Source organism: Ruditapes philippinarum, unplaced genomic scaffold (genome assembly GCF_026571515.1).
Source record: "Ruditapes philippinarum isolate M1 unplaced genomic scaffold, ASM2657151v2 ctg4743_1_1_1_1, whole genome shotgun sequence".
Classification (NCBI taxonomy): Eukaryota; Metazoa; Mollusca; class Bivalvia; order Venerida; family Veneridae; genus Ruditapes; species Ruditapes philippinarum.
Genome location: NW_026857404.1, coordinates 348,803 through 366,331, shown reverse-complemented (window position 1 = coordinate 366,331; position 17,529 = coordinate 348,803). Strand labels below are relative to the sequence as shown.

The 17,529-nt window shown below is 33.1% G+C and overlaps 1 protein-coding gene and 1 long non-coding RNA gene across 4 annotated transcripts in view; one reads left to right on the top strand and one right to left on the bottom strand.

Moving 5' to 3' along the window:
- The window catches only part of LOC132749613 (uncharacterized), a 36,906-nt gene extending 24,051 nt beyond the window's left edge, over window positions 1-12,855 (bottom strand). For 2 of the 3 annotated variants that reach the window (XM_060739454.1, XM_060739453.1), the window contains exon 1: window positions 12,011-12,855. In XM_060739454.1, coding sequence (XP_060595437.1) covers window positions 12,011-12,202 — 192 coding nt within the window. In that variant the 5' untranslated portion in view covers window positions 12,203-12,855. The remainder of the gene's footprint in view (window positions 1-12,010) is intronic. The other variant, XM_060739455.1, reaches the window with a different exon arrangement.
- An 8-nt stretch (window positions 12,856-12,863) lies between these two features.
- LOC132749614 (uncharacterized) lies at window positions 12,864-15,166 on the top strand. The gene is made up of 3 exons (XR_009628444.1): window positions 12,864-13,131; window positions 13,815-13,857; window positions 14,390-15,166. It is a non-coding gene; the product is annotated as an uncharacterized LOC132749614 (long non-coding RNA).
- Window positions 15,167-17,529: the final 2,363 nt, after the last annotated feature.

Sequence of the window (17,529 nt, the reverse complement as noted above, 5' to 3'; positions counted from 1 at the left end):
TATAATCTAAATTTCTTTAAAGTATTTATTATCAACTAGAACTGCCACTGTCATATGGCATGAATACCCCCGCATACCACTTTGTCAGAATCAACAGTGGACATTAAGATCTCAAGGACAACCTTCCTGCCAAATTTGAGGTTACTAAGCCAGTGCATTGCTAAGTTATGTATTCTACATGCTTCAAATGACAGGCGTTTTAGCAGACAAGCTAATTATAGTAAAAATCCTTCTGACCGTTGACATAGTCTTAACCTTAAAAATAACCTTAACAGTGTCTATTCTAGGAATTGAACAATAGGGGTGATTTTCCCCCCTCTATTTCAAAAAAGGGGGCGATTTTCAAAATCAAAGGGTGCTGTAACGATCGCACCTCAATGTAAAATTAATATTTACATTACCCCACCCACTTTCTTTTCCTTAGAAATATTGATATGTATTTTAAATGTACTATGTATAATATTGTAGTACTATAAAAACTGTTCATGATGTATTTGTAATATGTGTTGACAGTTCATGTTGTTTTCAGGAAATAATTACTGTGCACCCTAATCTACGCTTTAAAAGTGACGTATTTTTACGCTTGAATTCGCCGCTATTTATTTCAGCAGATAATCGTGTCTTATTCATATATTCTTAAATGGTAATAAAAATTATTGATAAATATCAATAATATAACTGTTATTTTCACAAAGTGTACCTTTCAAAACATTCAAAGTGCTTTTATAAGTTCAAAATCCAGAGAAGAATAGTGATTTTTGAGTTACTTCCTGGTTTATGTCCGCCATTACATTTCCTACTACGTCATCGCTGATGACGTCACATCTGACGAAATTTTCATATAAAATACAGCGGCATTGTTATTTTTGTCGGAATACCATTGACGAGGGTATTCCGTGTGTCGCTCACCAACGAGAAAATAAATTCTATTGGTAAAATAACTATGGGCACAGAAGAGGTAAAGTTCCCTAAATCAACAAAATAAATAAAAATGTGGTAATTCCTAAGTGTCTCCATCTCCAGTGTTTCAAAGTGTTTAAGTCTTGTGTTTACCAATAAAACCATTTCTTAGTGTAAAGTTCGTTAAATTTACCTTGTCAGTTGGTGAAAATTTATAAACCATTGAACCAACGTGTATTTTTCATAACTAATCTCTATGTTGTGTATATTTCAAGTGCTAATTTATTAATGTGTACAATTGGTCAAAGATGTTGATAAACTGTGACGAGGATTGTCGAAGTTGCTAACATTTACCAACTGGTAAAATTCGCCAAATGGTAAAAGCTACAAAATGGTAAATCTTACGGCGTAGTCTAACTAAAATTGTTACTAGTTTCTTTGTGGTATGAAACCATTAAATTGGTGAATATAATATTTAAGTGTATTTGTTTCTCGGTGATAAAATATTAAAGTGTGAACTTCCCTAGAAGACTCCTACATTAAAATTGATACAGATATCTTAGGATTTGTGCTCGTAAAGAATTCGTTCTATTTATTCAGATGAATTAAAAGAATTAGGGTGCACAATATTACTATTTGTCGTAAATACAAATAAACATTTTAATAACTATATGATGTTATATTATTAGCTGTTCGTTATAACGATTTAATTCCTTTAATAAAGTTAATCGTTAAACTTTATATTGCCTCCGTTTTTCCTTGTCAGACAGGCAGTAAATATCAATTTACCAAAAAGCCGGGCCCAGGCGAACTCATGTAGTTTGCCCCCATGTGTTCTTTGTAACTCTTATAAATTATCGCTACCTAAACAGGGGGGTAACGCTACAAATTTGGTGGCAGCGGTGGGATATCACTTTAAATAATCGGAAGAACAACATACTTAGGACTTGTTAATTTAGTTTGTGCACGTGCTATTGTGATCTTACCTGGTACCGGTGGTAAATTTGGTCTTGTGCATTAAATGGAGGAATCAGATATTGTAACTTTTAATCAGTTAAAGAGTTCAATCGAAATGGAAGACAGCGATTGTGAGTCAGAACCTGGTGTTAGTTCAATGCAGACTGAGAATGAAAGTCCGTTCATTCCACCTGAGGGAGTAATTTTAGAAAACACTGGAGATGGAGAAAATAACCACAATACTTTAGAGAAATTAGTTATTGATTTAAGCACACAAGTACATCAAAATTTTGTGTCAGTTCAAAATGAAGTAAGAAGTTCATTGTCAGTGTTCGAATCTAAGCTAGACCATTTACAAAATCAAATTGATAACGTACAACCTAAATGTGGTAAGAGTGTGACTTTACAAAAAGATAATTTTATACAGAAGGCAGGTCCCCATGACGTATGTATTGGACGAGGACCTATAAACAGTACTCCTAACTGTGAAGACATTAATAATAATGGCCCACAAATGGTTATTCAAAATTCACAGTTGGGTATGAGTGGTGACACACCAAACTTACAAATACCATATGGTATACATGTTAATAGACAACGACCATACCAGGGTAGTGACGTAACACATAATAAACTAAAACCACAGACATATGACGGGTCTGATGATTTAGACGAATATTTAGCTCAATTTAATATTGTAGCTGAATTGAATAATTGGAGTTATACAACTAAATCGCTTTTTCTTGCGAGTAGTATAGTAGGGGGTGCACGGCGATCTTATGCGAGCTAGATAACGAGAAAAGACGTGATTTTGATTCTATTGTATATGTACTGCAAAATCGTTATGGTTCTGTCCACAAAGCAGAAATATTTCGCTCACATCTACAAAGTAGAACACTTGGTAGAAATGAAACAATACCAGAGTTAGCACAGTCTGTTAGGAAGTTAACTAGAAAGGCTTATCCGAGTGCTACATCTGAGGTCGTTGATTTACTAGCATTAGATTATTTTGTCGATGCTATACCAGATACGGACATACGATTGAGATTAAGAGAAGTAGGCCCAAAGTCTATTAATGAAGCAGAACGAATTGCAGTAAGGTTAGATGCTCATAAGGAAGCTGATAAAAGTAGGGGTGGTAGGAATCATGTAAGAAATATTGCACCTGAGGTAAATCAAACAGACAGAAAATTAAATGAGTTGTCTTATCAAATGAAAATGTTAACAGCTCAAGTTCATGACAATAACAACCTAAAGCAATTTCATAGAGGTAATGAAACAAACAAAATAGGGCATAGGTTTGATAACAGGGTTGATAGGACCCATAATTATCAAGGACGAGGAAGATCATTTCAAAAAGGCCCAGACAAGGTCCAAGCATTTAAGCAAAATAACTACTCGGGAAACGGGCGCGGCTCGAGTTTAAGGACCGAAATTCGAAACTGGCCAGAGGTCCAAATCAGACACAATAAATGCTAATAAAAATTTGACGAAAGATGATGGATTTTTCTTGCCTGCTCAGTTATATGATATTAAAATTTCTGTTAGTTGATACAGGATCTAATGTTACAATTCTCCGTAAAAGTTTGTATGATAAAATTTCGGAGGACAAGAAGCCGGAAATAATACCAATTAACATGACGCTTCCTACTGCCACTGGTGAAACGGCTCCTTTTTATGGTAAAATTAAGTCAATGATTACAATAGGTTCACAATGTTTCGAACAGGATATTTTCCTGGCAGATATAAAAAGTGATGGAATATTGGGTATGGATTTCTTTAAAGCTAATCAATGTAAGATTGATGTTGCAAAGAACAGTATTATACTTAATGGAGAAGATGTCTCTTGCTTTCATAGAGATGAAAATGCGTTAGCTACGAGTTGTCGAATTTTGGTAAAAGAAAATACAATTATACCACCAGAAACCGAAGTAATAGTGTTAGGGAAATCTAATGCAACTATTCGTAATACAGTAGGAATTATTGAACCAAATGCTAGATTATCTGAAAAGAGTGGTCTTTTGGTCGCAAAAGCTCTTGTTGATATTGAAAGTGGAAACATACCAATACGAATGGTTAATTTAAATACCGAGCCTTGTACAGTTTATAAAAATACCGTGGCTGCATTTTATGAAGCTGTGATGCAACCAGATATTGTTAACGTGGAAACAGTAGGTGTCTGTGAGAGTAATGCTACAAAGATACCAATTCATTTAAAAGATGTCTTAGAGAAGGCCGTTGAAAATTTAACAAATGCCGAGGCAGAAAAGGTTAAGAATCTTTTGATTAAACATCACAATGTGTTCTCTCGAGATTCTGGTGATATTGGAAGAACACATATTGTTGAGCACACAATAGAAACAGGAAATGCTAGACCAATAAAACAAGCTCGTTATAGGGTTCCCCTTGCAAAACGTTTAGCCGCGGAAAAAGAAATTAAGGAAATGGCTGACAAAGGTATTATAGAGCCTTCCACAAGTCCCTGGAGTAGTCCTGTGGTCATGGTTACGAAACCAAACGGTGCAATAAGATTTTGTTGCGATTTTCGCAAATTAAATGAATGTACTGTTAAAGATAGTCAACCATTACCAAGAATTGATGATACTTTAGATGCTTTATCTTGGTCTGTCTGGTTTAGTACTCTTGACTGCAAATCTGGATTTTGGCAGGTCGGAATGTCAAACACTGATAAACATAAAACAGCATTCTCAGTACAAGGTGTAGGTTTATGGCAGTTTACAGTAATGCCATTTGGTTTATGTAACTCCCCTGCGACATTTGAGAGACTAATGGAAAGAGTCTTAGCAGGTCTTACTTGGAACCAATGTTTAGTATATCTTGATGATATAATATGCTATTCTAAAACATTTGAAGATCATCTATCAAGTCTTGATGCTATATTCACACGCATGAAAAATGCAAATTTAAAACTAAGCCCAGAAAAGTGTATTTTATTTCAAAAACAAGTTAGGTTCCTTGGTCACTTAATCAGTTCAAAAGGAATTGCAACTGATCCCCGAAAAATTGAAGATGTACAAAACTGGAAAACACCAAGAAACGTACGTGAGGTGCGTAGTTTCTTAGGACTGTGTTCTTACTATAGAAAATTTGTAAAATGCTTTTCGTCAATTGCTAAACCATTGCACAAATTGACTGAAAAAGGTGAACGATTTCAATGGTCAGAGGCTTGTGAAACCTCATTTCAAAATCTAAAACTTGGATTGATAAATGCTCCAGTGTTGTCATATCCAAAGTCTGATGGTATATATATCTTAGACGCTGATGCAAGTGGGGTTGGTATTGGCTCTGTATTGCAGCAGATGCAAGATGGTGAAGAAAAAGTTATTTCATATTTTAGTAAATGTCTTTCGAAAGAAGAAAGACGGTATTGTGTAACCAGAAGAGAGCTTCTTGCCGTGATATGTTCAGTGAAACATTATCACCATTACTTGTTTGGACGTCATTTTATAGTAAGGAGCGACCATGGCGCTTTAAGGTGGTTAACCAATTTTAAACAGCCAGAAGGCCAAGTGGCCAGATGGCTAGAGACGTTGTCGATTTATGACTATGAGATAAAACATAGAGCTGGTCGTATTCATTCAAATGCTGATGCGTTGTCCAGACGACCTTGTAGTCATAGTGGATGTACTTACTGTGATAAAGCAGAGTTCAGATATACAAAGCCAGTATACGAATTAGGTTTGGATATGAAAGATAGGCTAGAAGAGGGGATAAGCACAACATTTAATGTTGAAGTTAATGCTTGTCAGAACTCATTAGAACAAGAGAAAGAACTGCTTAATAGAAGTAGTAGAAAGGGTTCTGAAATCTTGGGTGATATTGATTTGCAATTAGAAGGTGGGCATGACGATGCTTTTCACCAAGCTGTTGATGTGATCCAAGATCAAGAGCAGGTTGTTGGGCTTCAGAAAGTCAGCAAGAGTGTAAACATGCAGGTCATTGAAACTGTTGCTGATGATAGTGAAGTATCAACAGAATGTGAAAGTCATAGGTCTGAGATAGTAAATGAACATCAAAGGAATATTCCTAATGACACATGTGGTATGGGTGACATAAAGTCTAAGATCCCCACATGTTGGAATAATACTGATGTTAGTAACACACCAGTTAGAGAAATCCTAATTTCGTTGAATGGCAAATCTATTGCAGATGTCCAAGATAAAGACGAAAATATAAATACTATAAAGATGTGGTTACAAAATAATGAAAAACCTAAATGGTCTGAAGTATCTCCAAGATCGGTGGAGTTGAAATATTATTGGAATCGGTATGATTCATTAAAGATAGAAAACGGAGTTTTATACCATCTTTGGGAAGAAATTGATGGGAAATCTATTAAGTACCTAGTGGTGTTGCCTAGAGTGTTAGTCAATGAGGTGTTATTGGAGCTACACAATAGACCTATAGGAGGTCACTTAGGGGCACGTAAAACTAAGCTGAAAGTAAAGCAGCGGTTCTTTTGGTTTGGATTATCCAAAGATGTGAAAAGTTGGTGCAAAACCTGTGACCTGTGTGCGTCTCAGAAAGGCCCTCCAAGAAAAGCAAAAGCTGCTATGAAACAGTATCTAGTAGGTGCCCCTTTGGAAAGAGTTGGTATAGATATAACTGGACCTCTGCCTAAAAGCAATAATAGAAATAAGTATATATTTACCATTGTTGACTACTTTACTAAATGGATTGTAGCAATTCCATTAGTAAATCAAGAGGCCCACACTGTAGCCAACAGTTTTGTCGAAAACTTTGTTTCAGTATTCGGTGTACCTAAGCAACTTCATTCCGATCAAGGTTCTAATTTTGAGTCACGTATCTTTAAGGAGATGTGTGAAATTTTAGGGTCGGAGAAAACTAGAACAACGGCATTCAGGCCGCAATCCGACGGATTGGTAGAAAGAGGACAAAGGACGATAAATTTTATGTTGTCAAAATTTGTGACTACCAATCAGAAGGACTGGGATACATTCTTACCGATTATTTCAATGGCATATAATTCTTCAGTACAATAAAGTACAGGGTTTACACCAAGCATGATAATGTTTGGACGAGAGATGCAATGACTTATTGATCTAGCATTGGGACAACCTAAAAACATAGAAAGAATATCTGAAACTGAATATGCATCTCTGCTTACGGATAAATTAAATTTAGTACTTGAGGTTGCGCAAAAACATATTTTATTGGCAAGCGATTAAGAAAACGTGTTTACGACCACAGATTAATGCAAACAGAATTTGATGTTGGTGATTTAGTTTGGTTGTATAACACCAAAGTTAAGCCAGGTGTAAGTGCACAATTATCAAGACAATTAGTAAGATTGACCAAAGTGAGTGTGGTAGGAGCCAATATTGTTCCTCTTACAGGGTTAACTGCTCAGAAACTAAAGTGAGTAATATGAAGTGAATAAAAAAGTGAAATTAAATGTTTTTGAAAAGACTGAGTGTATAGTAGGAAAGTTACATTTGGTAAAGGGTTACTGTGCTCAAGATGTGTTTGTTGTTTTGGTGATTTTTTTTTAAGCACATAAACATGTATGATATAAACTGACAATAAATCAAACGTTTTCAAGTATAAAGTCTTTAAAAGATAAACATTTGTCGCGAATCATAAATTCTGTCATAGTAAATAACTATTGTTGTAAATATTTTGTTTATTAAGAGATAGTGTATAGTTTAATGTGTTAGTGAATCAACTTAAGTACTTTTAGCTTGGTTCACCTTTAGAAGTTTAAATGAACACATGTATTTTTTTTGTTTGTTTTTTTTTACGTGTATTGTTGTTAAATTTAAATTTGAGAGAGAAAATGTTTGTGACTTTAATGCTCACATGTTAAGTATTTTTGAGGAAATTATTCATTTTGAAAAATAACCTCACTGTTCCTAATTATATCAAGTTCATATAGTTTAAAATATTGTAAATATTTTTTTCTATTTTTTATGACAATTTTAATTACAGTTATAGAAGTTAAATTAAATGGCTTAAGTATCTTACTTGAAGTTTGTCTTCAGGTCTTACTTGATGACAAGTGAAGTCTTTAAGCTAATATTTTGAATTTGGTAAAATGTAATTGTTTTGTTATTGTACTTGTTCTTCTAAAGAATTTTAAAACTGATATAATGTTTTGGGGACCAAAACTTAGATAGTGGGGGGCAATGTAACGATCGCACCTCAATGTAAAATTAATATTTACATTACCCCACCCACTTTCTTTTCCTTAGAAATATTGATATGTATTTTAAATGTACTATGTATAATATTGTAGTACTATAAAAACTGTTCATGATGTATTTGTAATATGTGTTGACAGTTCATGTTGTTTTCAGGAAATAAATTACTGTGCACCCTAATCTACGCTTTAAAAGTGACGTATTTTTACGCTTGAATTCGCCGCTATTTATTTCAGCAGATAATCGTGTCTTATTCATATATTCTTAAATGGTAATAAAAATTATTGATAAATATCAATAATATAACTGTTATTTTCACAAAGTGTACCTTTCAAAACATTCAAAGTGCTTTTATAAGTTCAAAATCCAGAGAAGAATAGTGATTTTTGAGTTACTTCCTGGTTTATGTCCGCCATTACATTTCCTACTACGTCATCGCTGATGACGTCACATCTGACGAAATTTTCATATAAATACAGCGGCATTGTTATTTTTGTCGGAATACCATTGACGAGGGTATTCCGTGTGTCGCTCACCAACGAGAAAATAAATTCTATTGGTAAAATAACTATGGGCACAGAAGAGGTAAAGTTCCCTAAATCAACAAAATAAATAAAAATGTGGTAATTCCTAAGTGTCTCCATCTCCAGTGTTTCAAAGTGTTTAAGTCTTGTGTTTACCAATAAAACCATTCTTAGTGTAAAGTTCGTTAAATTTACCTTGTCAGTTGGTGAAAATTATAAACCATTGAACCAACGTGTATTTTTCATAACTAATCTCTATCTTGTGTATATTTCAAGTGCTAATTTATTAATGTGTACAATTGGTCAAAGATGTTGATAAACTGTGACGAGGATTGTCGAAGTTGCTAACATTTACCAACTGGTAAAATTCGCCAAATGGTAAAAGCTACAAAATGGTAAATCTTACGGCGTAGTCTAACTAAAATTGTTACTAGTTTCTTTGTGGTATGAAACCACTAAATTGGTGAATATAATATTTAAGTGTATTTGTTTCTCGGTGATAAAATATTAAAGTGAACTTCCCTAGAAGACTCCTACATTAAAATTGATACAGATATCTTAGGATTTGTGCTCGTAAAGAATTCGTTCTATTTATTCAGATGAATTAAAAGAATTAGGGTGCAAAATATTACTATTTGTCGTAAATACAAATAAACATTTTTTAATAACTATATGATGTTATATTATTAGCTGTTCGTTATAACGATTTAATTCCTTTAATAAAGTTAATCGTTAAACTTTATATTGCCTCCGTTTTTCCTTGTCAGACAGGCAGTAAATATCAATTTACCAAAAAGCCGGGCCCAGGCGAACTCATGTAGTTTGCCCCCATGTGTTCTTTGTAACTCTTATAAATTATCGCTACCTAAACAGGGGGGTAACGCTACAGTGCCAATATAAACTGCCAGTGTTAAATCGTCTGCATTAAGTTTACACTGAGGCGTTTAACCGAGGAAATATTTAAAACGATAATATTTATTTAAGGCAGCAGAAGTTGTCCCCCCTTAATTTTTAAACGAAAACAAATTATTACAGAACTGCCGCGATTGATTATAAAGGGATTGGCAATACAAATAATCGAACTATCTTTCACCTCTAGATCGTAGCCAAGCTAGGAATTGCCTCATTTTTCCTGATTATTAACTACACTAAAATGGCGCCCAACTGTCAGGTTGATACGGAACATTCCGTTAATTTCCTTCAACTCACGTAACCAGTACCATACGGTACTAAATTATTATAATTAGCTTACAGTTACCTCCCTTCGGTTTTCAGTGTAAATGTAAACAAAACAAATAAATATAATGCGGGATGGAAGTTTTACGGTTTTATTAACTATTTTTATAGATGCGCGATTTTCACGCACATGATTTTATATTGTGCGCGATCTGTTAAATACTAGCGTGAATCGCGCAATCGCGCGTCCTAGAATAGACACTGCCTTAAAAATCAAAAGGGGTCATCTACTAGTCATACCAAATATGAAGACCGTTGACCAAAGTATTCTTATTAAAGCAATTGAGCTGACAAGTTATTTTTGTCAAGGCCCCTGTGACCTTGACCTTTGACTTCAAAATCAATAGGGGTCACCTAATGGTCATGATCAACCTCCATACCAAATATGAAGACTGTGGGTCAAAGGAATCTTAAGTTATTGGGCGGTCAAACTTCCTTGTGACCCTGACCTTTGACCCAGTGACCTAAAAATCAATAGGGGTCATCTAATTATCACGACTAACCTCCATGCAAACTATGAAGACAGTGGGTCTTATTGGACGGACAAGCTTTTTTAGTCAAGGCCCTTGTGACCTTGACCTTTGACCTGGTGACCTCAAAATAAAAAGTGATCATCTACTAATCATGACCAATCTAAATACCAAATATTAAGACTGTAGGTCAAAGGAACCTTAGTTATTTGGCAGACAAGGAAAAACCAACGACTGGACGGACGCATGGGGTGACGGCGCGACAGACAAGCTGATTCTAGTATACCTCCCTTACAACTTCATTGTGCAGGGGTATAATTACTGCTCAATCACCATAATGTCAATATTTTGAAAAAGCTTCAATTTCTTCTCATCCTGCATGCTTTGCTACTCTCCCTGTATTTTTGCCTCAATTTTAAAGATAAACTTCCCCAATGCAATAGTACCTCGCCGATGCAAAAGACCGCTAAAATTTCTCATACATAAATTTAACTAACCAAAACTGGAAACAAAGCTTGGGTTTTAGGTTATGTATAAATTACGCACTTTATAGGGCATTGTCTGACACATTCCAGTCACACCCGTATCCAATTAACAATACGTATCCAATTAACAATACGTATCCAATTAACAATACGTATCCAATTAACAATACGTATCCAATTAACAATACGTATCCAATTAACAATACGTTCAGAGCTTTATACAGTGCGAATCAAAATTATACATATCCAAAAACACAAGCTTTGTTTCTGGTTTTCTATTGTTAAATGTAAAAAAAATGTAAAAAAACAATTTTAAGAATTCTAGCTTTCTATAACATCAGCAAATTTCCACTTGTCCTGCCAGACTAGCATACAATGTACAACAATTTTGTAGAGCTGTCATCGATATCGACAATATCGATGTATCGTTGATATTTTTTTGTCGATCAATAATCGATACACATTTTAAAAAATCGATACTTTTGACTTATAAATTAAATGTCTAGAAATTATACAAATCACCCAAAATATATGCAGAAACAATTATTTATATCAAATGTGATGCTTTTGTTATATAGTGGAATTATTTCATAGCAATGGTGACAAAAAATATTGTCTAGAAAAAATCATGCAGTGGACAAGACGCTGTACAGAACATGTTTTTGACTGAAATCATTGAAACAGGTATGAAAATGAATGACAGACAAGTGAGTATAGGATATTATCGATATATCAGTGTATCGTTGATTTTAGTTACTTGATATCGATATATCGTTGATATGCTTTGCACTGAATCAATGACAGCTCTACAATTTTGTACTCATCCTGCCTCGAAGTCTACTGGTAATTATGAGAGGACGAGTGCAATTTTCCAACCCTGTATAGTCTTTGAAAGATAATCAAAGGGTCCCCTATTCGAGTCAAAACCTGCTAAAATATTACTCTCAACCTTTGACATCTCATTATCACATTCGGGCTTATATTTACATAAAAATATACAGATAAAGTTATATCATGGGCCTTTGGGGAAATAGTAAGGGCTAAAATGCCCTGTAACTAACAAGAGTACTTGTACAATATTGAGAATTAATGTCACGAAACCTGCAGTGAGGGCTATAATATTCAAAATCCCTGGGTTCAGAGGCAGAATTTACCTTGACAATCTCTAAAATTTGAAATGGACATCATGGAAGTAATTAACTTAATTATGGTGCGTGTATCATGAATGCCCAATGAGTGATTTCTTATATTCTTACCTCATTTTTCCTTACCTGCATAGGTGTAGCATAGAAAGTCTGAGTCTTGTTTCGTTTTGATTTCAGGAAATCGTGGAAAGGGTGTTCACCCTTGTCCTCACATTTTTGACATAAATTGTAATTGTCACAAATAGTACATGTAAAAATATTGTTTCTTCCGATAACCGCTCCACAAATGTCACAAATGATCATGGTTTAAATGTGGTTACCTGTGAAATTTTAAAAATAAATATTTTAATATAAAAAACTTTTTAAAATGTAAATATAATGTACAATATTTAATAGGGCTGTGCATTTTTTTCTGTCACGATACATATCACGATAATATTTGTTTTTCAAAACGCTGCGATTCACGATATGTATAATTTGCATACTTTGAAGAAATGCGATGCATATTGCGATTCTTATGTTGCGATGCGATACGTATCACGATAATGTCTTTCAGACTTAGTATATAAATTTGATCTTTTAACAATTTACTTTTCTGATTACTTGAGGATTAAAGGGATTTTTAATTATACCAATTAACAGCAAATTGATATCTACTAGCTATTATAACACTTTATTACATGCTTTTCGGTGGTTTATAGAAATATATCAGTGATATAAAACTGGTAATTTCACTGTTTAAAATTTTAGCCCCTTACGTTGTTTCAGTGAAATACCAGCATGCACAGTACTAGGTACCAACTTAATGACGTGACGTCATTTACGTTATATTATTATTTGTAGGGTTTCTTAATCAGACAAAAATCATAATCGATCATCGAAAATAATCGAACAACCCTTTTCGATCAATCATCGATTATATAATCGAAACATTTACAATAACAAAGTAAATATGTACAATGCAGGGTTTTCATTAAGAGGCGGCCGGCGGCCAAATTGGCCGCCTAGAACACGTTTTGGGCCGGCTAGAAATCCCGTAGATACCATAAATGAATACTTGGAAACTGCTTTGGGGGCTCGAAAGTTTACGATTCGCTCCTTTCGGTAATTTTATGCATTTCCGCTAATTGCGGTTCACTTCCTTGGCGGCACTTAAACATCCAATATGGCGACCAAAAAACGAAAAATAGATCGCAAAATCGACGATTTTTTTAATTTTCAACCGAAATCAAGTAAGTTTTCTAAAGAATTATATCGATTTGCTTTTCATGTTAAAATATCTTTCGCAGTTTCAATTGTTTACCGTTGACAAATGTTTATTCTTTAGTAAAATTACATTTCGTAAAGCGTTAACTCGGCCCTGTACAAACTCGGCCCTCTAATAACAACATATCAATAATACGACGGATCCTTGTATAAAATTACAAACAAAATTATTCCCTTGAAATTTAAGTGAAGACAACAAATATTATCATAGCATTATCTTTATCTTAAATTGCAAGTATAATGAACCTACATAGCTGGCTAAGTCGTATTATTTTATAAATATTTTCATTTTCTATATTTTATGACTTAGTCATGTTATTTTATAATTATAAATTCATCTTCTCATTATAATATAATCTAAATTTATACAAAGAAAAATGAGTATTGCTATATATTTGGTTGTATTTGGGTATTTCGTGCTGCCACAAGAAAAAAATTGTAAAAACCTATCTGAAATAAACAAAACGTACGTTTAGCCTTTCTGTGCCAATTTACATACTTTCATCAATAACTCGAGGTTGTGTTAGTTTGAGGGCCCAGTTGACACATATTTTTTGTATTTTGTATATGTTGAATTTTATTTTTAAAAAAAATATTTAAACAGTTTTGTTCACAATTGTTGTTAACTTTATATATTTCCATGTTACAGTTCAATCTCAACACGCATTTATATGATAGCTGGATTAAAAAGGGTGAGTCCAAGTAGTATAATTTTCCCTGCCGTATAAAGTTTATTAGAGGATTATGAAAGTATTAATTACAGAACAAACATTTTACATGCAAGGCGCCTTGTGAATAAAGCATTGAATCAACATAAATGATTGGTCATTGTATAGTCATGATATTTCAGAAATAAAAAAACAATCTGATTCATTGTGGTAGAAGTTTTGGCAGCCAAAGTAGTGACAAACTGTGAATATGATAAGAATATGACTGAGTATTCCTGGTGATAAACTGCATTAACATTTTTAGACTGTGTAATTCTACAATAATATAAAAAATTAAAGTCTTGTCCGTCTGCTTGCAAAAAAATACCAAAACTGATTATTTTCTGCACTTGTTATATCAATTTAACATTATAAGTCATTATACTAAATGTAAGCATATATGCTATAATATTAAAAAAAACAACTTTAAATACTGCATACAGTTTGATGAAATATGACAAACTGAACAAATACAAAAATTCAACACAAAGTTCATTGTTTCAAAATATATTTTTAGATTCCACTCAAGATGTTCCGCCTAGCAACCAGCTGCACTCCCAGTCAGCAAAAGTTACAGTTAATATAGTCAAGAAGTCTTCGCAAGTATGATGTCGACTCTTTGAATTGATGATGTTTGACTATGAAATTTGATGATGTTTCACTATGAAATTTGATGATGTGTGACTATGAAAAATGATGATGTTTTGTTTATTTAAATTGATGATGTCTTGCTGTGAAATTTGATGATGTTTTACTATGAAATTTGATGATTTTTGACTATGAAATTTGATGATGTTTAACTATGAAATTTGATTAAGTTTGACTATGAAAATTGATGATGTTTTGTTAAATTGATAATGTTTTCCTATGAAATTTGATGAAGTTTGGCTATGAAATTGGATATGTTTTACTATGAAAAATGATGATGTTTTACTATGAAAATTGATAATGTTTTGCTTTGAAAATTGATGATGTTTAACTATGTGAAAGTTGTAGTGATGAAGTTTTGCTATGAAAATTGATGATACTTTGCTTTAAAGATTTATGATGAAAAATTATGATGCTTTACTATTTGAAGTGATGATGCTTTACTATTTGAAGTGATGATGCTTTACTATTTGAAGTGATGATGTTTGACTATGAAATATGAAGTTTGAAATGATGCTGCTTGACTTTGAACAATGTTAAAATGTGATCATGTGAGAGTATGTAAAATGATGATTGTTGGCTATGAAAAGTGTTTATGTTTGGCTTTGAAAATTGATGATGTTGATTATAAATAATGATGATCAAGTTTATCTTGGCTTGTTGTTTATTAACTTTCTACAGTTATAATTTGCAAATAGGTGTAACGGTTTAGCTCAAATGAAAAATATTATTGTTAAAAGCTGTGTCTAGTGAGTGACACAACTAACAATTATGAAGTGCATATTTCAGTGCACCTGCTTCAAGCTTTTCCAGTAGTTTCCATAGTGTTTTTTTTTTCAAAAAATGATGCTAAACCAGAGTGGCTAAAGTAGCCCTGAAAGTGCTCAGAATGCAGGATTTTGCTTCCTGGATTTCAAAATTTTTCGGGGGGGCATGCCCCCGGACCCCCCTATCAGGCCTCCTTCAATCACATTCTGGCCTCTTACACAAAATCTTAATGAAAACCCTGACAATGTACATATCATGCTTTAATATTTATAAGAATTCCATTCATATTCTACATTTTGTGTAACTACCACTTAATCAACTGAAATAAACTTGTTACTCATGCTTATAATGTTCATCCTTGAGTAAAATATTTTAATCAAATGAATTCATTAAATCTATGAAATTATTATGTCTCAATTCCAATAAAGGAATGAATAAACTATGTATAGGAACAAGAGAAGCTGATTATTTCTTAACAAAACTGCCAGGTTTTTTTTAATGACACTATATATTGATATTGTATAACCATCTTTAGTGTGTAGAATAATTTTATACAATACATATCTTCTTTGTTTCAAGTCAAAACATGTTTATTTCATATTTACAAATAGACTGTGTAGAAATTTTCTAATGTCAAATTTGAGCATAGTATGTCTTTAAACTAGAATGCCTCACTGTCAACTATTAACCTTGTGGTCACCAGTATGCTTTCTCATTCATTTTAATGAAAATTATTGGGTCAACCATAGCTGGCTTTAATTTAAAGTGTAGTTATAATACAGTGAGTCACTTAAGTAACAGCAAGAAGATAAATTACCGATAATCGATTATTGAACTTTGTATTCGATCATCGCCGATCGGTCCTATAAACGATCAATTATCGATTATTCTCGATCATTGTTTAATCCCTAATTATTTGGCACGCTTTTCATTCAGTATTAGGTTTAATGTCTTTTTAAAACGTTTCTTTGCATATAATAAAAAGAAAATTTGTTTAGTTTAGTGCAAGATCAAAATATATTTTACCTTGTGAACACTAAAAGTTCATATTTCATATACCTTTTGGTGCTCACTCGGTGAAATATATTCCGATCTTACACTGAACTAAACAAATATCCTCTTTAAAGTCCACTACTGTAAACAAGGCAGTTAACAATTTCAGTCTTACAATACACCACTAAAGATTTTTCTTGTGAAAAAATAGTAACACGTGATCTACAATTAGATCAACAACTGTGAAAATGACAGTTTATAAGTTTCAGTCTCAGTTTTCTCGAAAGATTTGTGCTCAACCCAAGAGTATTTTATTTTGAGTTTGCAAATTTTGCAAACACTCCACGTCCGGTCTTCCATAATTTATACAACACTGTCTGAATTGGTTCCCCAAAAACTACAATGTTCCCAAAACTCGTGAATTATATGACCAGGGAGGACTGTAATTTCCCCTTCTACATATTTTGCAGTCTTCATGTTTTCTGTTTGTTTGTTTTGTTGTTTTTTACGGGAAAATGATGTCAACGGAAATGAAATTATAAATACGTGACGAATATCACATGGAGATGTTGTCATCATCACTATTTTAATCCGACATTAAGTGCGACTAAATAAAATTATAAATTCATGTTTGTAGGTTGTTTTTTTCTTGAAATCGCACAGATCTCTAATAATTTTTTTTATTGTAAACAAGTTCAAAGAACACCAGCCCATTTACATGGAATTGATAAAACTTGGTTAGTAAATTAAACCGTTCAATGATTGAGGACATGGGGAAACGAGATGACAACGATGGTATGATAACAGTCCAATGTTTAATGTTTTCATCCGAGCTATTTTTCTTTCTTCAGTCTTTCAAAAAATACGTTTGTCCTTATATTCCTGGTTAGTGTATTGAGAAACATTCCCGCTGTATCGATACATCGGGAGGTGAAAAATGTATTGCATCGCAATATATTTTATTACGATGCATACATCGAGGACAAGACAGATCGCGATGCATAGATGAATCGTTACACCTCTAATATTAAACAACTAAAGGGAACATTATTTTTTAAATATATTGATCATGATTGTATATATGCAAAGCGTCAGATAATACCAGATCAATTCCCTATGGCAAATATGCTTATTTTTTTTCAAATCTTTAAAAAAAATGCCAATGGAACTGAAATTTGCAATATCAAAACTGACATAGAGTTCATTCTTTTATGGTATCAGACAGATGTATTAAAAATCTTTAAATCC